Source organism: Vipera berus, assembly GCF_964194415.1.
Source record: "Vipera berus genome assembly, chromosome: 2".
In the NCBI taxonomy this organism is placed as follows: Eukaryota; Metazoa; Chordata; class Lepidosauria; order Squamata; family Viperidae; genus Vipera; species Vipera berus.
The window spans coordinates 181,922,643-181,950,390 of NC_138203.1; the positions used below are offsets into that span (position 1 = coordinate 181,922,643).

Sequence of the window (27,748 nt, forward strand, 5' to 3'; positions counted from 1 at the left end):
CCCTTTCTACTGTTTAGGTTACTTTTAAAGGAATTGTGTTTAAGCGTAGCCACACATTGTTCTAATCCTTTGACTTGTTCTTCAAACTTTCCTGTAATATATTACTGAAAATATATGCCAGGCTGTTTTCAGGCAAAAACAGACACATGACACATTGCAGATCACAAATGCAGGTTCTCATCTGGTAATTTTCACTTTGGTTTTTTTTTTAAGCTAATGCCAGTAGAAGGCCTGGGCTTCTCCTTGTCTTTCTCAGGCTCTCAGATCAGCCAAGTATGAACTATTGATTTAAAGGGAGAATGTTTGAGGAACTCTTCCTTAAATTCCATTGTTTGCTCAGGGATAGGAATGTCCTTTTCCAGTATTAAAAAAGGCCTTTTAATATTTAATATTTATTTTATTAAATATTAAATTTATTATTTTAATTTGCACTGCAGCATAATTATTACATTTCTGCTGTTTTATTGCTTTTATGTTAGGTATTATGAATGCTGTTCTAAATCACGATTTTTAGCATTTGCGAGCTGCGCTAGAAACTTTGTTCTGAAGGGTGGCATATCCATTTAAAAAATAAATCTACTGTTTACAGAAAGTGGTTTTTCCACTTGGTCTCCCCCAAAATATGAAATAGTACATATACATGACTGCATTGTACTGTATTGGTTTAATAATTTTCTGTTTTTCTAACATTAACACAAATTTTCAACAAGTCTGAGTGGGCTTGGGATGCCGTATCTAAGGCTGTGAGAAGTAATGCAGCTGAAGGGCCTTAGATGACCTTCTCCTGCTGGAGGATGTCCTACAACATTGCCATGAATTACCAATGACTCCAGCAGGGGAATGTAATCCAAGGCTTTAATAATTCTTAAAGAGAAGCTGGGCTCCTAGAAGTCATGGGCTTCTCCAGGCAGCTTCTTTAATGTGCTTTCCTCCAGGCAATGAGGCAGGGCAAAATTGTGATGCCAGCAAGTATCAACCTGGGACAAGGTGCAGAAAGTGAAGAATAGATTTTATACCTTGCGCTTAAGCCATCTGCCAGAAACCAATATGTTCTTTTGCTTTTCTGGGGAGTAGAGTCTCTATTGACCTAGAGATAGCATCTAAGTTGCGGAGGTGGAGTAGGCGAGCAGGAGAGATATTTCAAGAGAGGTTGGATGGCTGGCCATCTGTCAGGTGTCTTCAGCAAAGAATTATCTTCAAGGTCCCTTTCCAATCTGGCATGCTCCGATTCCTACTTTACTGGAAAACTCCCTCCCACAATGTTCTCTCTCTGCCGCTCTGACCTTCCTTCACCATTCTAGAAACACCTGATGGGGGACAGTCAATAATGGAGGGGGGGTGCTAGAAGGTAAAAATTCCACTTCTCACACAGTCCAGCCCTCACATTGTAACTTGTCTTCTCCACCACTCTCATCACCAGAATAGCCATCAAAAGCTGGTGTCACTTTGCAAAAGGGAGCAGGACAATTTGGTTTGCACCATATTTGAATATGGAATTAGTAATAGTGATTCTTCTGATGGAATAAGGAAGAAGAAGGAGATTAAGGTTTATTACAGTTGCTCACTTCAAAAAATTCTGGGGTGGATCACAACATCAAAATATGTAATCAAAACAGATTAAAAACATAACAACCAAACATAGCCGAAACTAATAATTAAAAATAGCAATTAAACCATAATATTAAAAAAGGGGGGGACTTCACTGACACCCTAATCAGGTCTGGTCTTAAGACTCTTCCTGAACCCCTGGAATGTAAGTGGCATGTATATCTTTGGGTGGGGGATGCTATTGCAGCAGGATGGTCATAGAGCCAATAATTTAGGATGTACCCAATGAAATGATTACGTCTGCTTCCAAATTGTTAGCAGCAGAAAAAAATAGAATATTTAATTTTTTTCTCTCCGAGAAAAAGTTTGGATTTTAAAAAAACAACATACAAAACATAATTATACATAATCACAGAAGGCAAAATAAGGGAAGTGTTTGAGAGAAACTCAGAGGCATTCCCACCCCAAATATACCTGATGAGGATACAGCATGCTCAGGATCCATTAGGAAAGAGAAGCAGAGAAAAGAACACCAGTTTAGAATAGAATAGAATAGAATAGAATAGAATAGAATAGAATAGAATAGAATAGAATAGAATAGAATAGAATAGAAATATAGAAAGTGAATGGAATAGAATAGAATAGAATAGAAATATAGAAAGTGAATAGAATAGAATAGAATAGAATAGAATAGAATAGAATAGAATAGAATAGAATAGAATAGAATAGAATAGAATAGAATAGAATTGGAAGGGACCTTGGAGGTCTTCTAGTCCAGCCCCCCCGCTCAAGCAGGAGAACCTATATCATCTCAGACAAGTGACTGTCTAGCTTCTTCTTAAAAACCTCCAGTGATGGAGCGCCCACGATTTCTGCAGGCAAGCTGTTCCACCGGTTAATTGTCCTCACTATCAGGAAGTTTCTCTTTAATTCCATGTTGCTTCTCTCTTTGCTCAGTTTCCCACCATTGTTTCTTGTCCTGCCCTCCGGAGCTTTGGTGAATAACGTGATCCCCTCTTCTTTGTGGCAGCCCCTCAAGTACTGGAATGCTGTTATCATGTCGCCCCTGTTTCTTCTTTTCTTTAGACTAGCTTTGCTTGAAGCCCTTGAGCATATATCTGATCTGGATATAATTAACTGAATAGTTGGAGCTGGATATAATTAATATAATTAATATAATTCTGTAGGGACGCGGTGGCTCAGTGGGTTAGGACTCTGAGCTTGTCGATCAGAAGGTCGGCAGTTTGGCGGGTCGAATCCCGAGTGCTGCATAACAGAGTGAGCGCCTGTTACTCGTCCCAGCTTCTGCCAACCTAGCAGTTCGAAAGCACCTAAAAATGCAAGTAGAAAAATAGGGACCACTACGGTGGGAAGGTAACAGCGTTCCGTGCGCCTTTGGCGTCTAGTCATGCCGGCCACATGACCACGGAGACGTCCTCGGACAAGCGCTGGCTCTTTGGCTTTGAAACGGAGATGAGCACCGGCCCCTAGAGTCGGAAACGACTAGCACGCATGGGGGAACCTTTACCTTTACTAATATAATTCTCCCCTGAAGAGAATCCTCAGAGAGCAGCAGCACTTCAGCAAGTGATGATCCGTTCTGCCCAGTGTTTGCTCCTCTCCTTGCTTTTCTTGCCCTCTGTCCTCATTCATTGTCAGATGTTTCGTATTCTTTGCATGGGAGCACAGACTAGATCTCATAAAGAAGTAAACAAATTCTAAGTTCAAACTCCTGACAGCTTTGGCTTAGGTTCTGTATTTGGGAATGAGGAGAAACAGAGCGAAGGCAGCTTTGGCTCCAGAGGCACAATCTCTGTTTTGCTCTGCAGTTACCTGGCACCATTTCGCTTGTCTGCCTGAGTCTGCATCCACCTCCCATCCTATCCTGGGCTTCTGGGAGGTCTTGCGAAGAGGCAAAGGATGTACCAGCCAGGGACTCTCCTCCACGGGTCAGGAAGTGCATGTCATCAGCCTGCGCAAAGGAGGGCCTGTCAAAGCCCAGGTACAAGGCAATTGGAGGGGTTAAGGGGAGAAACCTGGCTAATGCTCTGCATGGTCTGGCTGCCTCTGACGCAGCTCCCACCTGGAAACTGCCATGCTGGCTTGGGCTGGGAGGAGTGCGATTCCCACAAAATCTGTCATGGAATCTGATAAGAACTCAGAAAAGCCCTACATAGCATGGGGTCCAGTGACTTGAGGGACTGTCTTAACCCCATCACATCAGCCTGTCCCATGTGGTCATGCAGGGAAGGTATGCTAGGGACCCTTCAGTTAAAGAATTTCAGTTGGTGGGGTCCAGGAAGAGGGCCTTCTCTGCTGTTGCCCCCGCCCTTGGAACATCCTCCCTTCCCCAGAGGTGAGGTGGTCACCCTCTCTCCTGGTCTTTCGTAAGAGACTGCCAACTTGCGTGGGGCCTGCACAGCAGCAGGCCCTCCACCTGTCTTTTAAATTTTAACTGATTTTAATTATGTTTCCACCTGGCTCCTTTTACCAATGTATTGCATTTTTATATGATTTTTATTTTTCCCTGTGCTTTTAAACGGCCCATCTCCCAAAGTCACTCAGAGTGAGATGGGCGGTACCTAAAATTGATAAACAAATTTCTAGGAGCTAAATTCCAACTTAAAATAGAAAGTACAAAAAACATGCAATTACAGTCCTGCAAGTCTGGAAAATGAATCTCTCTCCTCTCATCAAGTTGTAATTTATGCAGTAAAACTTTTGAAGGGTGACTCTAATAATTAAAATTATTTGGTAGCTTATACATTATTTGTTTACAATGATATGAAGAAAGAAAAAAGGAAGACCTCATCAAATATGAATCAGCTTTGCAATTTGTTTGCTTGTTTGTTTAAATAATTTATATGCCCCTCCCATTTCCCAGCTGTTATTATGGGAAGCACACCAAGATTAAAACAATCATAACAGCATCAACTAATTATTCCCTGGTTAAACAGTAACTGCTGAAAGCAAAAAACATCCCTGCAAAACTCACCTAACTGCCAGGCCCAAATATCTGGAGGAAAAGCCAGGTCTTTAAAGCCTTACAAAAATCTATCAGGTTAATCAGGGCATCCAGATTTCTGGACAGCTACTGTTCAACAAGGCAAACTATTAAACTAATTTTAATCACATTTGCCATATCCCTCAAGAATTCTAGACTATCTCTGTAGATCTTGTTCTTCCAAAATTGGAGATAAATATAAGTTTATCAGATGAAGGTATTCCAAGAACCGTTATATAAGGATACACAGAACATAATCCAAAAAGAAGGTCTGTGGTGAAGAGATTTTATCTGTTTGACCCTGTTTCAGGTAACTCTTATGTTGGCTCCAGATCTTCTGAGCTGGGCCCCCATCTTTGTATTGCACTCCCAGCAGCCAGTGCAATGGATGTTGTCATCTTCTCCTGGAAAAAATTGGACCTTCCAGGTGAGAACAGAATTTGGACAGGAAATTCTACAGGACAAAGGTGGAGAATGTTACATTTGGAACCTCCGAAGAGGAGGTGACTTTTCCCTGAGCAAATTAAAGATGATGGACAAAACGTTAGCACAAAGAATAGATTGGTAGCAAATCAATTTTTAATAGTGCTTTAAAAACATATAAAATCCACCATCATCTATATTTGTTTGAGCTCCGAATCATCTTGTATAATAACTTATTGTTGTTCAACCATAGGGATGGGAGAACTGAGTCAGTGAGATAGCAATAGGATTTTCAGATGTGTGGCAAAAGGAGGGCCTCTTTTTTTTCCTCATGTCCTCCACCTAGCGGGAAGGCATAGCCTTAAATTCAAACATTATCCAGCTTTTTGAATATCTACAACAGGCATGTCCAACCTTTTGGTTTGCTTGGGCCACATATAAAATAGTTAAGGCATAGGTAAAAGGTAAAGGTTCCCCCGCACATGCGTGCTAGTCATTTCCAAATCTAGGGGGCAGTGCTCATCTCTGTTTCAAAGCCGAAGAGCCAGGGCTTGTCCGAGGACGTCTCCGTGGTCATGTGGCCGGCATGACTAGACGCCAAAGGCGCACAGAACGCTGTTACCTTCCCACCGTAGTGGTCCCTATTTTTCTACTTGCATTTTTAGGTGCTTTCGAACTGCTAGGTTGGCAGAAGCTAGGACAAGTAACAGGCACTCACTCTGTTACGCGGCACTTGGGATTCAACCTGCCAAACTGGCAACATTCTGATCGACAGGCTCAGCGTCTTAACCCACTGAGCCACCGCGTCCCTCTAGTTAAGGTATAGCATGTAAAAATGCAAGTAGAAAGCATGTAAAAGCATGTAGAAATGCAAGTAGAAAAATAGAGACCACTACGGTGGGCAGGTAACAGCGTTCCGTGCACCTTTGGCGTCTAGTCATGCTGGCCACATGACCACGGAGATGTCCTCAGACAATCGCTGACTCTTCGGCTTTGAAATGGAGATGAGCACTGGCCCCTAGAGTTGGAAATGACTAGCACGCATGTGCGGGGGAACCTTTACCTTTAGTTAAGGCATATACATAACTAATTTCCTTTATTTTTTAATATTTGTTATTAAGATCTTGTGGGGTCGGGGGCCTGTTGGCCGCAGGCTGGACATGCCTGATCTACAAGATACTTCTTGAGCCTCCTAACCAGCTTTAGCACATTCCTGCAATTGAAAAATCAGAAGTCTTTCTGATGCTGGAAAAAAGTAATTTCATATACACGTAGTACCAGTGAAGGAGAATATTTGCAGCTCAGGGTTGAAATGAGGGGTCCTTGGTTCTCTCTGAGCTTGCTTGTTTTCTTGCAGACGTTTCATTGCCCTAATTAGGTAACATCATCAGTGCTAGTAAGGAGTGCTGTTTGCTCTCGCTTTATATTCTCGTTTCTTGCCTGTCTGTGTGGGTGGGGGCGGTCTTAGGGATTTTTTGGTTGGGATTTTTATACTGTTTTCAAGAAACTGCCAAAGAGCCATTAGTAAAAAGCCCAACCAAAGAATCCCTAAGAACACCCCCACCCACACAGACAGGCAAGATACCAGAATATAAAGCGAAAGCAAACAGCACTCCTTACTAGCACTGATGATGTTACCTAATTAGGGCAATGAAACGTCTGCAAGAAAACAAACAAGCTCAGAGAGAACCAAGGACCCCTCATATACAAGTAGACCTGAGTACTATTTTTTTTTTGCAATTTTTCACTGTAACTTTTGTCACAGATGTCAAAAAAGCTAAACAGTGTATCCCCCCTTTGCCCGCCCCCCTTTGCCCTCTCTGTTTGTCTGTACCCTCCTTTGTCTGTTCAGATATCTAATAACCCTAGGTTTGAGTGGGCCTGTACATGTAGCTCTTGTCACTATCTCCCAGATTAAAGTAAAAATGAGATATGCTTGAGGGAATCAAAATAATTTAAGGCCAAGATTTTCCCCCCTTATCTTTCCCTTGTCTCCAGGTCTCTCTGGGCTCCAGCATCTCAGCCCCTCAGCAGGTGGCATTTGCAGAGACCGACTTCCCAGATACTGCGAGAGGCCTGCTTAAGTGGGCACACAGGAAACATGGAGGGGTGACTTCATTGGCTGAGTATCGTGGGGTCAATACAATCTACACACGCCTGGGGCCTGGTATGGGCCACACGGAAGCAGAACTGTCCTCAGAATTTCATGCTGTTTCTATGGGAATGTGGGATGTACTCTGTAGGGCCTTCATGCAGGAGGTAGAAGATGTGGGGTTTAGCAGTGTAATAGAGTAGCCGTGAAATGGGTGTGAACAGATTGTGTGTGTATGGAGGGGGAGGTAGAAAGGAGCCTTTGAGTTTAGACCTAAAAAGAAGGGCTTCAGGAAGGAGGAAAACCAGACTTCTAACATGAATAAGATGCAAGTATGAATCAATATAGGGACGCGGTGGCTCAGTGGGTTAGGACGCTGAGCTCGTCAATCAGAAGGTCGGCAGTTTGGCGGGTCGAATCCCGAGTGCCACGTAACAGAGTGAGTGCCTGTTACTCGTCCCAGCTTCTGCCAACCTAGCAGTTCAAAAGCACGTAAAAACAGGGACCACTACGGTGGGAAGGTAACAGCGTTCTGTGCGCCTTTGGTGTATAGTCATGCCAGCCACATGACCACGGAGATGTCCTTGGACAAGCGCTGGCTCTTCGGCTTTGAAACAGAGATGAGCACCGGCCCCTAGAGTCGGAAACGACTAGCACGCATGTGCGGGGGAACCTTTACCTTTACCTTTATGAATCAATAATAGTGTTAAATGAACAATGATTAAATTAAATGAATTAGTAAATGAATAATTATGCTAAAAAATATACAGGTTACAATTTAGGTGGATCCTATCAGACATAGAGGTTGAATGTCAGTGAAATAAAGACAGGGACCTATGTGAACTCAACAATGACAAGAGAAAACCCATTGCCAACCAAAAAAGTAGAGTTGCACTGTAAGGTCTTTGAGGTTAAATTAGCGGATGCAACCCAAGTTTTTTTTTCCTTAGTAAGACCCTACACCTCAGCGGTTATACACATTCTTAATTTTCTTCTTCCCTTTCTCCCCTCAATAGGTGGGGCTGCCCAGGCAACTTGCAAATTGCGTAGGAATTTCCTAACTCCCAAGCACTTTGCCTCCGAACGCCAACTGCAGCCACTGAGGATTTGCCAGAATCCTGACCCTCCTCAAGATCTTGAAGTTCACATCATCCTTTCCAAAGGGGTTGCCCCCAGGTATGCACTCGCACCTTGCCCAGGGGGTCCAGGGTTGATGTGTGGCTGGAAATAACACAGCAAAGCCATTTATATTTAGAAGACACTGGACTATTATGAAAAGCTGACATTGTTCTTTGGAGTTGGGTGGGAAATGGAGCAGGAAGCAAAAAACAGGCAAAAGCTAAACTGCATCAAAATGGCTTATCTTGAAGTACCTGAGGATGAAATAAAAATCACAAACCTTGAGAAATGACTTGCAAATATAATTCACTTTGAATGTCGTGGAAACCGTGTGTGTGTGTGTGTGTGTGTGTGTGTGTGTGTGAGAGAGAGAGAGAGAGAGAGAGAGAGAGAGAGAGAGAGAGAGAGAGAGAGAGAGAGAGAGAGAGAGAGAGAGATTTTCAAGGATTCCTAGCAATTCATGGAAGCACAGACCTGATTCCATAATTTTTAGCCTGATGGTCTGATAATAAAGGTGTGGATGGCAGTCTGCTCTCTTCCAGGCCCCGGCTGGCCCATCTGACTGTGGAGCTTCATGCGGTTGGAAGATCTCCAAGCCAGGGGCTCCTCTTGATCCTGAAGAGTGAAAGAGATGCCCAATGGATGGTTCGTGTCCACTGTTTCACTGGACAGCTGCATGTACTGGTATGGGCAAGATATGCTGCAGCACACTTTAAGCTTCCCTAGTGCTCTCTTTTCAGCAAAAGTGCTCTTGGTAGATTGGTATTGACACTGTTTGTCTCCTCCTGTGCAAATGTAACTACAAATATTTGCAGAATCAGGCAGTCTCACCCACTATCTTCTGTAAGTTGGTATGTACCATTGTTCTCCCTGGGATCAAACAGTACTTCCTTGGCTGGATGTCACTCCGGGTTTGGTAAAGTGGGTCAAGCTTCCTCGCTGTGCCCCTGTTCCCAGCAGGAGCTATTCCTTATTGCTGAAAGGCTGGAGTTGCTTTTCTGCCTCGCAGCCTTTCTAAGCACTACAGTTACTGTTTGATTCCCCAGCCCGCCTCCCCTTTGAGCTGACTGTTGCTCTTCAGTGCTGTGAACTTGTCCATCTGGACTGTTTTCATTCCAGGCTTCACATAACGTCACAGTCAGCAACCCCCAAAAGAAGCAGCCTCTCACTGTGATTCAGCAGACGCTTCCTGAGCTGGCTAATGCTAAAGATCCTTTACAATATGCAGCAGAGCAGAAGCTACCAGCCTTCACTTCTTATACTGAAGCTGAGCGGGTGAACAGATTTCTTCTGATTGTTGGACTGAATGGTAGGTAGTTGCTGAAGGGGTTAAGGTGGAGAAAGCATTCACCAAAGACCAATAAAGGAGAATATTTGCGGCTCAGGACTGACATGAAGGGTCCTTGGTGCTCTCTGAGCTTGCTTGTTTTCTTGCAGACGTTTCATTAGCCCAACTAGGTATGTTTATGTTTGTTTATGTTTATTGGACTTATATACCGCCCTTCTCCCGTAGGACTCAGGGCGGTTCACAAGGAATTTAAAATAACAGTACAACAATAAAATTACAAAAGTTAAGAACAATTAAAATTAATTAAATTTAGTCCTTGAATAAAATAAAACCCCTGTTAAACTCCAATTAAAACCCAATTAAAATAAAATTACAATTAAAATTCTCAGTCCTGGCCGGAAAGCTCAAAGAGCCAGGTCTTCAGGTCCCGGTGGAATGAACGAAGGTCAGGGGCAGTCCTGAGCTCTACGGGCAGCTGGTTCCAAAGGGCAGGCGCACCCACAGAGAAGGCCCTCCCCCTGGGTGTTACCCGCTGGCAATCTTTTGCCGGCGGTACCCTGAGAAGGCCCTCCCTGTGGGAACGCACAGAACGAAGGGAGCTTGATGCCGGCAGCAGGTGTTCCCTAAAATATCCTGGACCCAAGCCATTTAGGGCTTTATAGGTCATCACCAGCACCTTGAATCTCACCCGGAGGGCAACCGGAAGCCAATGCAGCTCGTGGAGCAGAGGTGTTACATGGGAGTATCGGGAAACCCCCATCACAACTCGCATGCGGTAACATCATCAGTGCTATTTAAGGATTGCGGTACAGCAAGTTGCACTCCTTACTAGCACTGATGATATTACCTCGTTCGTGTAATGAAACATCTGCAAGAAAACAAGCAAGCTCAGAGAGCACCAAGGACACCTCATTCACCAAAGAGTTTGGAAACATGCCAGCAATGATCATGAGGGACAGGGCCACCATTGTTATACTTCTATCCTGGAAATTCATCTTGCAATACCTTCTGCATTCCAGTCTTAATTCTTTCTGCAAAAAGACTATTGCTACCCTATCTTCCTGCACTGAGACGACAAGAAAGAGGTAGATTTTCCACGTAGTAAACCAGGAGACAAGACTGACTTGAAAGCACTTCCCCCCCCACAAATATTACAATTTCTTGGATTTTTGAAGTATCATATCTTCCTGTCATAAATATTTTTAAACAATTGACTATGACTAATAGTTTATTCAGACTTTTTGATATAACCGAATCTCTTCTGACAGGCCACACTGTATGGTGAATATACTGTACCCAGTATGGAGTAGGGATTAAACTAAGACCAAGGAGACAGATGTTGGAGCCTACTGTCATCTGTGTGAGATGATGAAAATTATTATTTGATCTTTTCCCTGCCTTTTTAAATGTACAACTCAAGGCAGAGAACTTGTTAAAAATATTTTAAAGCAATGTATCGCAGATTGTCAATGAGCTCAAAAAATGTGATCACACATGGCTCAGATTTTATTTGATATTAATATATTACATTATTTAATAATAATATTTTTTAAAAAAATTATAAAGATGAATCTTCTGATGCATCCTAGGCTGGCCAGCTACTTAGAGACCTTCAATGCAAGGATTTTCTCAGCCAATCTCTTCAAATGCCTAACTTTAGATTTACAGTCCAAATGCTCAAAGGGCAACCAGCAAACCTGCAAAATATTTAAGAGCACAAAGGATGGGCTTAACATCCCATTAAATGGAAGAGAGAGTGAGAAATTATTTTTTAAAATTATGCAGCTGAATATCCATGATTTATAAAGGAGTTTCTTTGGAAAAGATGGGGAGAGAGAAAATGCAAGGAAAACAATTGTTGCACTCCGATTTGCATAAAGATTTAAAAAGCCCATCCAACTAAGCTAAAAAGTTGCTTGTTATTTGTTTTTCATATCACATGCAGAAATCTTGGCAGGAAGATCCATTGGAAAATGGTATTAGTTTAACTAGCTGGATGGCCTCAAGTCAGGCTTCTCATATTTTGGAGAATTTGAAGCCAGTAAAAGGCATCCCTTTGGTGGAAATAGATTGGTATTTGGAACCATTGTGATTAAAATTTCAGTTTCTAATGCAGATTGCCTACTAATACTGTAGTTAGCTTAGAAGATTAGAAAAGAACTTTTGGTAACTCTTCAAGTTCATGGTACTGGATCCATGGCTCTCTAGAGGGCGCTGCTAGAATGCCAAATAGAGTTTGCAGAATCATTACGGGTACTGCAGTGAGATGTAACATGACACATTATATTAACTTAGTTGTCCTGGCACTATGTACAGACAGCTCAGCCCTGCCCAGTAGATGAATGTGCCTCTACATTTTTGGCTGAGTGTATAAAGTATTTCATGACGTTCATGACTGAATGACAGTTTGAGTTTACTGTATAGAGATCATCCCACCTCTTTACTCCACTGAGCATACTGAGAGGATCATGTTGTACTGAAACTCAAACCTCTATGTCTTCAGTAATACATAAAAAGAGTTCACCTACGAACAAGGAGGAGTTGTCTGTAACGCAAAGAGTTGTGCTCTATTTCAGATTTGTCCTTTTTTCTCTTTGCAGAGGCCACACCTGCTCCTCCAGAGAATCGTGAGCTCTTTAGGCCCATGTTCTTGCCTGCCTCCAAACTTGCAGTTGAGAGACAGCACTTTCCAGAGGCTGTCACCAGAGGCTGGGAAAAGAAGCCGAAGGAAGAGGACAGTTCGGTTCTCTCTACCTTGCCCACAGCTGAAACAGAAAAAGTTGAATCTGATTTATGCTATGGGATTCAAAAGCCCATGCAGGAAAAGAAGGCTATAAAGAAAGTAAGTAAACTAGATGAGATGGTTCCAGGCCTAGGGAGAGAATAGGTCTCCTAGAGTAAGAGTTCATGTGGAAAAGTGGATGGGGCAGATCCTCATCTGCCAGCGGGAACACCATTTGTAAGAGATTGCACGAACATACGAAGCAGCTTCAAACAGTGATGCAACTGGCCAGCCGAGCATTTGTTGGTAAGAATGGCTGAGCAGAATGAATAGACAGCTACTTTACAGATAAAGTGTCAGGTCCTTGCTGAAATGAACCCATTCAACAACCAGGCACAAGACATTCTTACAGAATACATTAGTTTTTAGAGGTAAACCTGTAGACTTAGCATAGACTTCGGTACATTTACGATCTCAGTGCTAAAGAACACTTTACACGAAGTCTTTTAAGCCTTAGCTTGCATGCTTGGTGATTTTTCTGTTCCAACAATATTTCTTGCCCTGCTTGACAATGCCGGTTAAGCATAGGGAGGTGATTGACAGACCAAAACCATCTCCCCCTCTCCCCCCCGGTACATCTTCTTTTCATTATAATTTGTATTTTTATTGTTATTAGAAATGCCTATTGTTGTGGTTTTACTGCTTTTATATGTTGTAAGCCTTGCGGCAAGATGAGCAGCAAACAAAATGAATAAATAAATAAAATATGAGAGCCAAGGTTTCTCTTGGGTTTGTCACTCCGAGAGTCTTTTAAATGGAAGAATTGACCCAAAGGCCTTCTCCACCCCAGAATCTTACCATTTAGAGGCTGAGTTCCACTGATGGGTATCCTTTCATTAGCGTAACATACATGACATCAGATACAGTCCTAGGGCTCTTCCATATTGCTTACTTCCATTGCTGAATCCACCTTAAGATGACTTGAAAAATTGTTGTAAAGTTTTCAGTTTGTTCTTTAGCTTTGACCACAATACTAGCCAAGTGTTTGGTTTCAATGGTAGTTGGTGCCCCATTGCTGTCTACCCTTTGACGCTTTCTCCCTCTGTGCCAGGAAAACAAGCGCCAATCACTTTCCTTGTCCTAGGAGGCCCTTGAGGACTTGTTGCTTTCACTGATAGACCTTTTGTATGAGCCTCCTCCACTGACTCCATCAACAGGCATCTTCCTCTAATGATGGATGCTTTGCTATTCTCCCTGTTACTTGGGTTAGAATGGGAAACTGGCAGCTTTTTTTAATCAAAAAGGAAGGAAGGAAGGAAGGAAGGAAGGAAGGAAGGAAGGAAGGAAGGAAGGAAGGAAGGAAGGAAGGAAGGAAGGAAGGAAGGAAGGAAGGAAGGAAGGAAGGAAGGAAGGAAGCCAGGCACTGCTAATGGTCCACTGCTAAACTTGCTTTGGAAAAAGTTCCAGCATTTCATTGGTTTCCCCTTCAGACTTCAGTGTCTTCTCTGATGAGCAATGACTTGCCCTAACTGTTGGCATACCAGTGGCACAAACAGAAAGCAAATGGGCTGCTGCTTCAGTGTACTACTTATCTGAGATTTAGAAGAAAAACTTCATAAAGCATTGTGAAGTTCAGACTTTATGTGGGCAGAAATTGTGCAGTGGGTCTGTGACTCAGATATTTACAATTGCACTCTTGTGCCAGACATAAACCTCTTTCTTTCCTAAAGCTTCCCTTTATCTTTTCTACTTCAATTCAGACATTTTCCTCAGAAGCCAAAAAATCACAGAACCACCCTTTTCAACATGGTGATATCCTGCTCAGCCTAGAAGTGTCCAGCTCTGAGGCTTTTGTCAAGCAACCAGGATTCTGTATCATCTCTGCCAACAGCCGGGTCTTTGTGGAAGTAATACTGATATTCAGTTTGAAAAAGTTGACTTCTGGTGCAAAGGCTGAAATTCAAAGTTCTTGTCCCTAAAATAGTGCGAGGCCATTTCACTTTCCCAAGTGGTCTCATTTCAGGGGTTGTGGCCAGGACTCCCAGCACCTCTCACCTTAACTAGGCCAGAGTCTGCCTATTTCTTTCTAAAGTACAAATTTAGATACTGCTTGAGGTGATGGGTTTAAAAGTCCTGCATAGCTAGAGGGCATCAGCTTTGGAGCCTTTTGCTCTTTTCCCAAAAAACTTGGGAAAGAAGATTTCAAAGACTGTATTAATTAGAGGCTCCTTCTAGGCTCTTTCAAGGATTGGTCACTAGAGTGAATATTCTTTTTTCTTTTGGGTAACAGTTATGGAAGAAAAAGGGGGTTGAATCCATTTTTCAGGTTAGACTTCTAAGTTGGAAAGCCTTCAATAAATGGGCCTTTATTTTGCCAAAGATGGTTGTTACGATTGTCCAGTTGTTACAAGGAAATAGTATAAAGTGTAGTTGGCCAGACAGCATTTTTGAGAGAGTTTTTTTAAGAAAAACAATTACAGCCTTGTTTATGATAATCATTGAGAAAAATCCAGATGATATGATTGCCTATATTTGAGCTTCAGCCCTTGCAGGTAGACACCCGCCCCCCGATGCTTTCTCTGATCCTTACTCCATTCTTTCAAGATCAAGCATTTGGGTTTGCTAACTCTATGGCAAGTTGTTGTTGTTGTTGTTTTGTCTTCCAGGCAACGTTGGTCACATATCACTTCTGTCTTGGCTTCACCATCCAGCAATGCTTCATCTCTGCCTCTTCAGATTCTTCAGTGGTATCTTCATACCTGCTTATTCAGCATAGCTGTGCAACTGATTCCCATGTTACCCTGTTAGCATCTGAATGGGCCGTTCAGGACCAGGTGTTGCCCCCAAGATACCGCCAACGGCAACGACTAAGTTTTGTGCTCCAGCCTCGCTCCAACGACTCCATTCATTTCTTACATTGCCGCCTGACTCTCTGCAGCAGGGAACAACATGACTCCGGAAAAACTAGTGGTTCAATCCCCAAGGTCTCTAGCCTTTTAGAGGAGGGAAATGAGCTTTTAACAGTTGTCCAGGAGCTCTGTGCAAACACTCACTTTCTGTCTCTGAAGCTGTCTTGACCTAAGATGTCTTAGGTTAGGTCAGCCTACTCACCAAGCTTCAGGGTGACCCTTCGGATAGACAGGATATCAGACACTCATATTTCTTCCACCTTTCTTGGAGGTTTTGTATGCAAATCAGGTGCTTGATCACTGAGGTATGGCATACATTTTGTCGAAAGTGTGGAAAAGTAGTGCTTAAGAACAACTGGGAACTTGGGGACAAGGCAAAAGGGAAGCTTCTTAATTTATCTGAAATGAGTTTCTGCACAGAACTGCTTAATGTAACTTATCTGGGAAATTAGATTAATGATCTTATTGAAAAAGATAGCTGTGTTTGGTTCAGATGTTTTCCCCTTGCAAAGAGATACTCTTTGAGACAGATTTTTGTTTCAGTGCCAGTTTGAAAACAAAGCCTGCAGGAGAGAAGAGCCAGCCAGTGGGGACTTCCAGCGTACCTTCACAAAGCCCATCATGGTAACCATGGAAACTCCACTCAGATCTGCTTCTCCTGGTCTGAAGCCAGGTAGGCACTTGGACGTTGGCTCTGGAGAACAACATCCCTAGCTCCAAAGAGCTTCCAGGGCCTGCATTTGGGGAAGACAGTCCTCACAACCCCTTCTCAAGATATGAACAAAAATTTAGGGATATATGACACTTTTTTTGTGCAACTCCTCACACCGAATTACAGGCAACATCTTTTACTGATGACCTATTAGTTGCCTAAATTATCATATAGCAGTGATTAGGTGGGCCGAAATAACTCAAAAATATGCAGTTATGGAAGCCATTTCCCGATTATGTTTTTATTAACCTCTCCTTCCTTGACTCTTACGTTCTTTGCCATAGATAATTCCTCAGCTAAGCAGCAAGGAAAAATGAAGGATGCAAGGAAGTTGCAGAAGGTACAGGTTCCGAGTGAGTATGTGCTGATATCTTACTTCTTTAAGCATGTTTCCTGGGATTTGGAGAATACTTCTGAATCTGAATTCCCTCTCCTCTTCTAGAAGAGATCCTAGGGCTCTTCCTGCAGTTCGCTTAAAGTGCTCTACTCCCATCTATGAACCAGCAGATAAGCCTTGCTGGTCCCATTGCTGGTCCCCACAAAGAAGGCCACCTTTTTCACAGTGCCACCAGCTGACAGGAAAAGCATTTGCCAATCACAGTATTATCACAACTGGCAATTATTTTGAGAAATGGCTGTACGGCAGGTTTATCTATGTGCCAGAGCTTGCTTCTCTTTCATTTCCTGTCTCTCCCAGAGTGGGGATCAGCTGATTGAGATGAGGGGCTGTTTTATCTGCTGCGTCTCCTAGCCAGTCCTCAGGCCTAGATCAAGCAAACTAAAGACAGATGTAGAAAGTCAGTTATGCAAGCTAATTCTAACTCAACTGTATGTATTAGACTTATGACAGACTTATAGCTGTTGTTTGTTCTGCTATTGAACTTGGGTTTAGTGCTGTACCATGCATGGCTAGGGGTTGTGCTGTGAAGCAGTAGGGAAAGAAAACAATCTCACATATTTCATCTTACAGCTCTTCATTACTGTCGAGCATGTACAATTCAGGCAGATTCAGGTCTCTGAGCTGAGGATTAAGTATTAATTAAAAAAGGTACCAGACTTATCCTACCCCGTGGTTCACCAGATAGATCTATCAATAAGATGGCCAACCAAATTGGAGACTCTACCCACGATTGTCATGGGGTGTTTGCTGTTCACCGGGCAAAACTTTAATATCAGAACATCTAAGGATGACTTTAAGGGATGCGGTGGCTCAGTGGGTTAGGACGCTGAGCTTGTCGATCAGATGGTCAGCAGTTTGGCGGGTCGAATCCTGAGTGCCGTGTAACAGAGTGAGCACCTGTTACTCGTCCCAGCTTCTGCCAACCTAGCAGTTCGAAAGCATGTAAAAATGCAAGTAGGAAAATAGGGACCACTACGGTGGGAAGGTAACAGCGTTCCGTGTGCCTTTGGCGTCTAGTCGGCCACATGACCACGGAGACGTCCTCGGACAAGTGCTGGCTCTTTGGCTTTGAAACAAAGATGAGCACCGGCCCCTAGAGTTTTTTGCCCCTAGCAAGAAAAAGCAAGGGGGAGAGGGAGAAGTAGAGGCATAGCTGTATCATGGAAAGGCTCAAATATGGCCAGATCAATGACTCCTTCTACAATGTTTTTCTTCAAGGTATACGTTTGGCTCTATTTCCATAGTAGTACAAAGAAGAAGAAGAAGGCTTCCATTTGTTTAACAATACAGTATGGTTCCAGTTACTTCTCCTTAGGGATTGGCAAAACTTACTGATTCAGGAGCAGACTGTACTGAATCTCCTCCTGATCGCACTCTGGGTATCTCCTGTGACAGAATGTCCAAGGTTATCAAATGTGTTCTTGTCATGTTGACCCGAGTTGCATGAATCACACACATAAGCAGAGATGTGGAGTCTAAAAGACGTTATTAGAAATTTAGTTATTGTTTGGGGGAGAGGTGAAAGACAAAGACTGACAAGAACATGGAAGTACTGTCCATTACAGGAGAAGTTATTATACATCTAGGTGACAGAAAACAGTGGAGTTCAAAGGACACTTCAAAGACTTCCAAAAAGACATTTGATGGTTGGGAAGGCAGTGGGAGGGAGGGTGAATTATGATTTTAAGATGCCAGAGAGAAGAAGAGAGTAGAGCATAACCAAAGATAAAGCAGATTGCAACTCTTTATCTCTATAATGTTATCTATAAGGTCACCTCTTTAATATTACAAGAAGGAGTTACCCAGGACAGGGAGGAAGAAGGGAATTGTTTAAGACCTGTCTAGCTATCTGAAAGGTAAAAGAACTCTTCACACAAGGTGGAAGGAAATAAATATAAACAAAATAAGATTTATTAATGAGGGAGAAAATGAAAGGAAGGACTTAGAGATAAGCTGTGAATGAAATACAATAGCAATAGATTTATACTGCTTCATAGCACTCTCTGAGCTGTTTTGAGTCAGCATAATGCCCCCAACAATCTGGGCCCTCATTTTACCAACTCTGGAAGGATGGAAGGCTGAGTCAACCATGAGCCAGTCAAAATCAAACTCCTGTCTATGGATAGAGTTAGCCTGCAATACTGTATTCAAATCACTCTGTCACTAGGGCTCATAATATTTAAGGGAAAAAAACCAGAACTGCAAAAATAACAGGAGCAACAGTAAAATAAAGAGATTTTTGAAATATAATTTCACTATAAACACCTCTGGCAGTACCAAACAAATTAAGACCCCTAATTAATTTGTAAATAGCCTGTTAATAAAAGTAGCTGTTTGGCTGCTTGAATTGCATGCCATTTGTTGCCTGATTTGTTGCCATTCCAAAATGTCTCTTGGAATAGCATGCAGAGGAAAAAATCAGGCATTCCAAAGTTCTCCAGAACATACACAAATGGATTTTGTATACCCTCAATTATCATGCTGGAAATTATTAGCTGGCTTATAATTCTCTAATTCAAAATATATGTGTTATTCCCCAAATAACAGATCCCACAACTCTGAAATCTGTCCAACTTTGATCCACCGAGTTTGAAATGAGAAGATTCTTTTGCAAGAGTCAGAACAATCTTCCTCTTTGTTTCAAGAAATGAACTAAAATGAATGGAACCTTGATTTTAGGGTTTTTTTTCTTGCAATCTTTAATTTTGGGGACTTGCTTCATATTTTGCAATAGGTTTTATTGGGCAAACCAAACAAAACTTCTCAATTCCATGTATTTCCGACTTTTCTACAGCTACTACTCCCCCAGTTCTGGAGCTCCCAGCTGTCACTGGCCTAGCCTTTTCAGCATTCATCATTGGCATCTTCCTCACTGGTGGCCTCTGGTTCATTCATTCCCAGACGCGTATGTAGAAGGACAGTTTTCAATGCTATTGCTAACATTATTCCATGTTCCTTCTGGTTGTTGCCAAAGTTTGTGACAAAAAATATCTCATCCCAGTACACCAAATGAAGGGCCTATTAGTTCAACCTGGTGTTTCCCAGAATGGTCAATCAGAGGACAATGAAGGCCCATTAAGTGTTAACTTTAAGTGAGCACTATTGCATCCGTACACCTCTGATGGGAACTTCCAGACAATAATTTTTATGAGCCAAATAGTATTATAAATACAGGAGACCTGTTGTCTAGTTTCTCCCCATAATTTTATACAATGCTATTATTTCTTTACTATTACCAGTGTTAAAAAGCCAGAAGATAAACATTTCCCCTATAGAAATAGCTCCAGCTCTTGATAATTTGTGTGTGTGTGTATGTGTAATGCATTTATCAGAACTTTAGGCAGTAGTCTAAATGTAATTGCATTCTAGCTTTGTAGAAAAAAAATGAATCCCAATATAGATTTCGTATTTTTTATGGCTACTGCCTATGAGTTTAGAACTGACATGACAGACTAGGAAAGGTGTCCTGGAATTGCAATAATCTTACATCCCTGATTATGAAGCTACTACATTTGTCTACTGGTGTAATCCTCAGTATCAATCTACATAAATTCCTCAGGAAGCTTTAATGAGACATATTTTCAAATGCTTTTTGAAAGTCTATCCATTGGATCACAAAGAATTGACTAAATTAAAATATTGTTAAATATAAAACATTTAAAATATTGTAAAACTATTTATATAAATCTAAGTAGGAATCTAATAATAGTTTTACTGTAATGTAGAAAAAGATAGTTTATTATAACCAGAGACCAGACAGCTTAAATGCTTATCAATACTAAACAATAAAATAATATCAACAATTACAGCAATGTCATTAAAGGATGCACCTGCTTCATATGTAACTATTCACATGCACAGCAACCTAACTGACAAGCAGTCAATTGGCAGTTTACAGAGATAGCTTAGATGTTACAAGCAGTCCTTGACTTAGGACCACAACTGAACCCAAAATTTATGTTGTTAAGCGAGGCAATTGAGCTTTGCCCCATTTTACGACTTTTCTTGCCACAGTTGTTAAGTGAATCACTGCAGGTAAGTTAGTAACACGTTGGTAAGTGAATCTAGCTTCCCCAATGACTTTGCTTGTCAGAAGGTCACAAAAGCGATTATACCAGGACACTGCAGCTGTCATAAATATGCATCAGTTGCCATGGGATTCAGTGCTCTCTCATTTCCTGTGTAACAGCTATATGAAGCCATAGTCATCCGTTGGTTGGGTTGAAGCGTCATTAGTATGCTGATGATATCCAGCTATGTATAACTGGGCTGAGTGATGCCATGCGTGATGCAATGGCTGTTTGAATGATGCCATGGGGGTCTTCTCTTGGTGCTCTGGGATCTGGATGGGGAAAACAAGGCTTCAACTCAATCTTATGAGACCAAATGTTATGGGGTTCTAGGACCTCCAAGTTCTGGAGACCTTCTATCTTTTGTTCTAGAGAAAGTTGCACTTTCCCATATAGAGCCTGTGGCTATGTTAGGGGTCCTATTGGACTCATGGCTCTTTCTCAAATAGCAGGTTGCACTGAGGCCAGAAGGCCCTTTGTAAAGCTTTGGGTGATGTGCCAATTGCACTTGTTCTTGATTGGAAGGCCCTGTTCACAGTCACTCATGTCTTTGTCACCTCCCGTTTGGATTACTGAAATGGGTTCTACATGGGGGTACCCTTGAGGAGTATTCCCGAAGCTTCAGCTGGAGCACTGTAAGGCAGGAGGGTGATGCTGTGGGTTCCATCTTCAAAGGAGCTCCATCTGTCAGGACCCAGGCAGTGGGCTTTTTCTGCTGTGGCCCCCATCTCCTGGAACATCACCCCCCCAGGTGAGTAGCCCCATCTCTGTTAGCCTTCCAGAAGTCCCTTTTTTCACTAGCCTTGGGGATCTCAGGGAGAGCCTGAAGCGGCTGTATGAGACTGAGTGTAGTTTGTTCTCTCACTTTCTACGGTTTTATCTATTTATTTCAGTTTTAACTGATTTTTAGGTTGCTAGGGAGTTTTTAACTATTATGGTGGTTTATGCTGCCCAAAGTCGTATGTTTGTGAAATGGGTAGCTATATGCAAGTAGTCCTCAACTTATGATTGTAAATGGAGCTTGCCCGTTATGGTTATAGGTTGTACTGGTTGTTAAGTAAGGCACTGTGATTGCCTCACTTAGCAACCACAATTTCTACTCTCCCTATTGTGATCTTTAGGGGACTGCGAAAGTTGTTAAACGGAGCATGGGAGGCCTTTGGTGGAGGAGGCCCTGGGAGGCCTAAAGCAGGCCCAGACTCATATTGTAGCACCTTTCTACCTCACACCTGGCCTGCCATGGGCCTCCCCCACCCTGAGGCACCCCATTTCCATTTCCTGCCCTGCTGGGACCCTACAGGCAATGCTCCCACCCTGCTGGGTCCCACACCCTCCCCGCTTAGTTCACTTCCCTTCTCTGTGAATCTCCTTCATGATTGGATCCACCATGTGGCCTTCCTACACAGAGGCTGCTTGGTGCCATCCTGGTAGTGAGTGCCATTTTGGTAGTGGCTGCAATGAATTGTGGCTGGTTCCAAAACAGAGCCTGCTTCTGGGATGGCACCATGCAGCCTCTGTACTGTATTAAATAAATACAAATTTATTTTTAATCATATCTATTGCAAATCTATCAGGACTGAGTATGCAAAGTTGAAAATTAAAAGTTCAGATTGTGATTTCATGGGGATCCCTGAATTTCCTCCAGAAAATCTCAACAGAGACTTCCAAAAGGACCAAATTCTGTGATTTTGTGAGAGGAGGTGCAATTTCATACATTTACTATTCCATAAGAAGTTTCAGATGAATAGCATCTGAATTGGGGACTTATTTTTCAATTTGTCAATAACCACTACAATGCTATAGCAAGACTTATATATCGCCCCATAGCAGTTTAAAGCACTCTCCGGGCAGTTTACAATGCCAGCCTATTGCCACCAACAATCTGGATCCTCATTTTACCAACCTTGGAAGGATGGAAGATCTTGAGCCTGTCAAGATCGAACTCCTGACTGTGGGCACAGTTAGCTTGCAATAATACTGCATTCTAGCCATTCTGCCACCAGGGCTCATTGTTATCTCCTGTGAGAACTATTTGCCTTCCTGAAAAATATAACCTCAGTCACAAATTGCTGTTCAAAGTCTTCTGCATTGAAAATAAATGAGAACTATCATTTGCCTTGAAATTTTCTATTGCAAGTATATTAACCTCTGTCAGCTGATGCTCCAATCTGGTACTTCAATGTCTTTCTTTTAACGCATTCAAGTAATATTTATTGTTAAGTCTTGGTGTTATTAACAATAAGCTTTCAAAAATCATTTTCAGAAACTGTTATTTTCTTGCATGATTCTCCTCCTTCTTTTCTTTCTACTCATAAACCCTGCCCCCCAATAAATTTGTGTCCATTTTGGTAATCCTTATTTCAATAAATATCTATTTTCAAAAAGAAGCTTTCCCCCCCCACAAAAGTCTCCTTAACAATGCTTGATAACTATGCTGTATTGACCTATGTTGGGACTATATATATAACAATATAGCAATAAGCAGTTAGTGGTGAAGGTGTTGGTCTAGAAACCAGAAGGCTGTTGAGTACTAGTCAAGGAGAGAAGCAACCTAGAACTAAGGAGAAACTTCCTGACAGTTAGAACAATTAACCAGTGGAACAACCTGCCTCCAGAAGTGGTGAATGCTCCAACACTGGAAGTTTTTAAGAAGAGACTGGACAGCCATTTGCCTGAAATGGTATAGGGTTTCCTGCCTGAGCAGGGGGTTGGACTAGATGACCTCCAAGGTCCCTTCCAACTACTACTTTTTCTTCTTCTTCATTATTATCATTATTATTATTCTATTTATATTATTATTCTATTTATATTTTTTATTATTATTATTATTATTATTATTATTATTATTATTATTATTATTATTATTATTATTATTATTATTATTATTATTATTATTATTATTATTATTATTATTATTATTATTATTATTATTATTCCTTCCTGAGGCATGAAAGCCAGCAGGGTGACTTTGGGCCAGTCACTCTCTCAGCCCAATCCATCTCACACAATTGTTGTAGGGAAAAAAGAAGGTGGGAGAATTATGTATGGTGCTTTGAATTGTATAAAATAAATGTGGGCTATTTAACAGAATTTAACAGAATGACAGAGTTGGAAGGGACCTTGGAGGTCTTCAAATCCAACATCTAGGCAGGAATCCCTATACCATCTGAGACAAATGGTTGTCCAGTTTCTTCATAAAAACTTCCAGCGTTGGAGCATTCACAACTTCTGGAATATATAAATCTGATAATTTTAACTGAATTTCCATTATCATGGAATTGAACTTCCCCCTTCCCCCCCAACCAACCCTTCCGGAAAGATTTAATCCTCTTAAATTTCCCATCACTTTGTCTTTCTTACAGAGGCTGTACAATTATTGTACATGATGTTTTAACAAGGCCTCAGACTCAACACAGAAAGTGGGGAAAAACTGGAAAGAAACCAAATTATGTACTTAGGCTTAAGTATAGTAATGAATTAAGGTGTTAAAATGGACCACAAATAATTGCAGTTTTATTAATGGAAAGATCAGGGAAAGGGAACATGGCGTTTAGGTGAAGATCTATAGTTAAAATTACTCAGCCTTCTGGTTCTGCCACATTGCACTTTTTCTCTTACAAGAAATGGATTGCAGTATAATGTTACTTAAGGGACGCGGTGGCTCAGTGGGTTAGGACGCTGAGCTTGTTGATCAGATGGTCGGCAGTTTGGCGGGTCGAATCCTGAGTGCCGCGTAACAGAGTGAGCACCTGTTACTCGTCCCAGCTTCTGCCAACCTAGCAGTTCGAAAGCACGTAAAAATGCAAGTAGAAAAATAGGGACCACTACGGTGGGAAGGTAACAGCGTTCCGTGCGCCTTTGGCGTCTAGTCATGCCGGCCACATGACCACAGAGACGTCCTCGGACAAGTGCTGGCTCTTCGGCTTTGAAACAGAGATGAGCACCGGCCCCTAGAGTTGGAAACGACTAGCACGCGTGTGCAGGGGAACCTTTACCTTTATAATGTTACTTATAATAGGCAGACAAGATGTACAATGCTTTCTGTGCATAAGTGTAATTTACAAATCCAGTTCTCACCATGAAAAAAGGCAACTTAAATGACACAAAACAGAGGTCAGAAAGTGGAGTTAAATCCATGGCATACCGAAATCCATGGCCTTTTTCTTTTTTCAAATTGTTTATCAGATACTGTATATCCTTTACCATGCTTTTTTTTATTTTGCTTTGGAAATAAAATTAGTTCTAAAAATTAAAAGTTTCATATGTTACCTCTATCCTTGAATTCTTAGGTAAGATGGCTGACAGAAAGAAGGCCCAACTTGCAAATGAGAAAGGTAAGGTAGTCAGCCTTGGTAACTATTTTTTGGTACTTGATTCCTAGCTTCGAAAAACAATTCAGCTCTGCATGTGAAGAAAGCAATGTAGTCAATTTTATTGGCTTTATAATTTTTCTAGAGTGTTTTCCCCAAAGTATTATGGGAGTTGCAATTCAGTAAGGATGCACAGTTCCCTTGGCTCCTCTCCCCTCACACCAAAGTTGGTCTTCTTCACTCTTCCACGGGTATCCCTAGTTTGGCTTGAACACCCTAAAATGCAGTTTTCTCTACCCAAGTGCTCTTCAAATATTTCAGTGAATGACTTTGTGCAAAAGCTCCTGTTCACTGCTTCTGAGCCAAATCGGGACTGTTGTACATTTCAGCTAGTTTTGTTTGACCTCATACGTAACATTAAGAAGCAGGAATTACACATAGATGCTCATAAATAAACCTAGAACAAATAGTAGAAGGCAAGTTTGCCCATTTGTGGAAGAAGCAATAATTCTACACTGAGAGCAAGCAAGCAAGCAGGACTGGCGGCTGGAGAAAGAAAAAGGATGACGTATTTATATTCTATTGCATTTCACCTACCAGCTCCGGAAGAAACAGCTGCTTCCACTACTTTGGATATTTCCTCAGCTTTGAATGTAACCAGCCCTGCAGATAGTTTCCTGCCCTAGAAGCCTCTCCTGAGACACAGGTAGCTGAATTTGTGAATGTTTGTGGGAAAATATGACTGGGAGACAGTGGTGACAAAAGCAATGAGGGCCAACTCTTTTGTCAGATGATACATATGTGGAATTATCTTTAATTCTCAATGAAATATTACTTATTCCACGGATTTGGTTGAGAATGAAGAACTCTTGTGCCAGTGTTAGATTGACAATGAAGTAACTCACAAATGACTGGTCCTGTAGCAGCTGCAGCCATCTACTTTTCATTGCCTGAAACTTTATAAAAAATTTGGGGGAGTGCCATGACAATCTAGTGCAGGGGTGGGCAACCTTGGCTCTTTTATGACTCATGGACTTCAACTCCCAGAATTCCTGAGTCAGAAGCTGACTCAGGAATTCTGGGAGTTGAAGTCCATGAGTCATAAAAGAGCCAAGGTTGCCTACCCCTGATCTAGTGTTTTCAAACTGTATGGCTAGTTTAGCATCCTAGATTAAATTTCCCATGCCTCTGAACTAAAATGGGCAGCCCTGTGCAAGACTAACCATGCACTAGGTACAATCCCTTTAATTGGAGGTAAAGGTAAAGGTTCCCCCGCACATGTGTGCTAGTCGTTTCCAACTCTAGGGGCCGGTGCTCATCTCCGTTTCAAAGCCGAAGAGCCAGCGCTTGTCCGAGGACGTCTCCGTGGTCATGTGGCTGGCATGACTAGACGCCAAATGCGCACGGAACACTGTTACCTTCCCACCGTAGTGGTCCCTATTTTTCTACTTGCATTTTTACATGCTTTCAAACTGCTAGGTTGGCAGAAGCTGGGACGAGTAACAGGCGCTCACTCTGTTATGCGGCACTCGGGATTTGACCCACCAAACTGCCGACCTTCTGATCGACAAGCTCAGCGTCCTAACCCACTGAGCCACCGCGTCCCTCTTTAATTGGAACAGAACTGCAACTGCTAAGACATATTGTATGTTGTTTTTGTAGCTGCTTTATTGTACATAGGTCTCAAAAATAGTGAACACAGCTGGTGAACATAGAGGAACGTGTACTACAAACACTGCTTCTATCTGTTGCAAAATGCAGTCCTACCAGTCTGAAAGATTATGGCTAAAGAAACAGTGGGAAATTAAGGTTGTTTAGTATGTTAACCTGGAAAGAGATGGTAAGGAGCTGTGTAACAGCTGTAAAATTTATCCCAGATTTAGTTGTATAAAATTGTTACTTTTGTGTTACTGGGCTAAAGGAGCTGCAAAAAACTGCAGAGAACATGAGAACCATTACAGTGCTTCGAAGAACAGAAACCATTTTCCTATCCATGTTTTTTTTAATCTCTTACAGATTCTGGGGTGAATTTGCAAGCTTCTATAAACCTACTAGCATTCTCCCTCTATTACAACTGGAAGCTTCAGTGTCTTTTTACGGTGCTTGAATTGGTGCTTGATGCTCTAGCTTTAATAAGTAAATGAGCAGCAGAAAGGTTTTTCCTTATGAAACAAGGTGGAAGACTAGAAAGCTGTCTCTTCACTGGAGTGCGCCTCCTGTGTCTTACTGGGCCATCAACAAAAGGAACTGTCCTGCTTGAGTCTGTACTCAAATATCTACATTCCTACTGCGTCGGATGTGCTGCTGTTGTTATACTTGGGGAAGTTGTCAATTAAAGACATTGGGAGATAAGGGAACATTTAATAATTCCTACTGGGTGTCATCTGGCTGTGTTTTCCTGTCCCATAGTTGTAATACTTTGTAGCTGATATATTTACATGACGTGCCCTATCCAACAAATAAACTAATTTAGATCTTAACGTATTGATTCAATAACCAAGTGTGCTAAGAAAAGGCTGAATTTCCACACTATGTTAAACTACTGCTTACCCATAATCACAGCCCAGAACCTTGTACCATTTCTTTATTAAATTATATTATAAAATATAACTATGTATTATGTATTTATAATATATATTATAACACAACTATATTATCAAATATAAACTAAACCAGCTCCAAAAGGTTTTAAGGAAGTAAGTAGTAAAAACTTCAAAATTAGAAAATGCTGAGATTTATTTTTGTCATAAAAAGGGAATTTTGTTAATGATAATGCAAATGATATAATTTCCTGTTAAACTAAGCAGACTAGCAAAGAAAGCAGTATGACTCTTTTAGTAGCAGCAGCAGCAGCATTCAGCTTTATAATGCTATTGTTTTGAAACACTACTCATTTGATCAACATATGCTTTACTTGCAAACTCAAGGTACTAGTAATGGTGTTCAAAGCCCTCCATGGCAGGGGGCCGGAGTACCTCAGGGAACATCTGCTGCCGGCATCAAGCTCCCTGCGCCCTGTGCGTTCCCACAGAGAGGGTCTCCTCAGGGTGCCACCGATCAGAGAATGTCAATTGGTGGCCCCCAGGGGGAGAGCCTTCTCTGTGGGCGCTCCGGAGCTGTGGAATCAGTTACCGGTAGAGCTCCGGATGGC

The 27,748-nt window shown here is 41.9% G+C and overlaps 1 protein-coding gene across 1 annotated transcript; it reads left to right on the forward strand.

The window, feature by feature from the left end:
- Window positions 1–938: 938 nt before the first annotated feature.
- LOC308662877 (transforming growth factor beta receptor type 3-like) lies at window positions 939–27,347 on the forward strand (the record flags this gene model as incomplete). Its single annotated transcript, XM_081319020.1, has 16 exons — window positions 939–987; window positions 3,378–3,550; window positions 4,863–4,979; window positions 6,974–7,142; window positions 8,084–8,243; window positions 8,729–8,870; window positions 9,306–9,495; window positions 12,075–12,316; window positions 13,957–14,103; window positions 14,863–15,180; window positions 15,649–15,778; window positions 16,102–16,170; window positions 19,012–19,122; window positions 24,577–24,621; window positions 25,198–25,303; window positions 26,614–27,347. The coding sequence occupies 15 exons, from the start codon at window positions 939–941 to the stop codon at window positions 25,281–25,283; spliced, it is 2,148 nt and encodes a 715-aa protein (XP_081175146.1). The 3' UTR covers window positions 25,284–25,303; window positions 26,614–27,347.
- Between the last annotated feature and the right edge of the window lie 401 nt (window positions 27,348–27,748).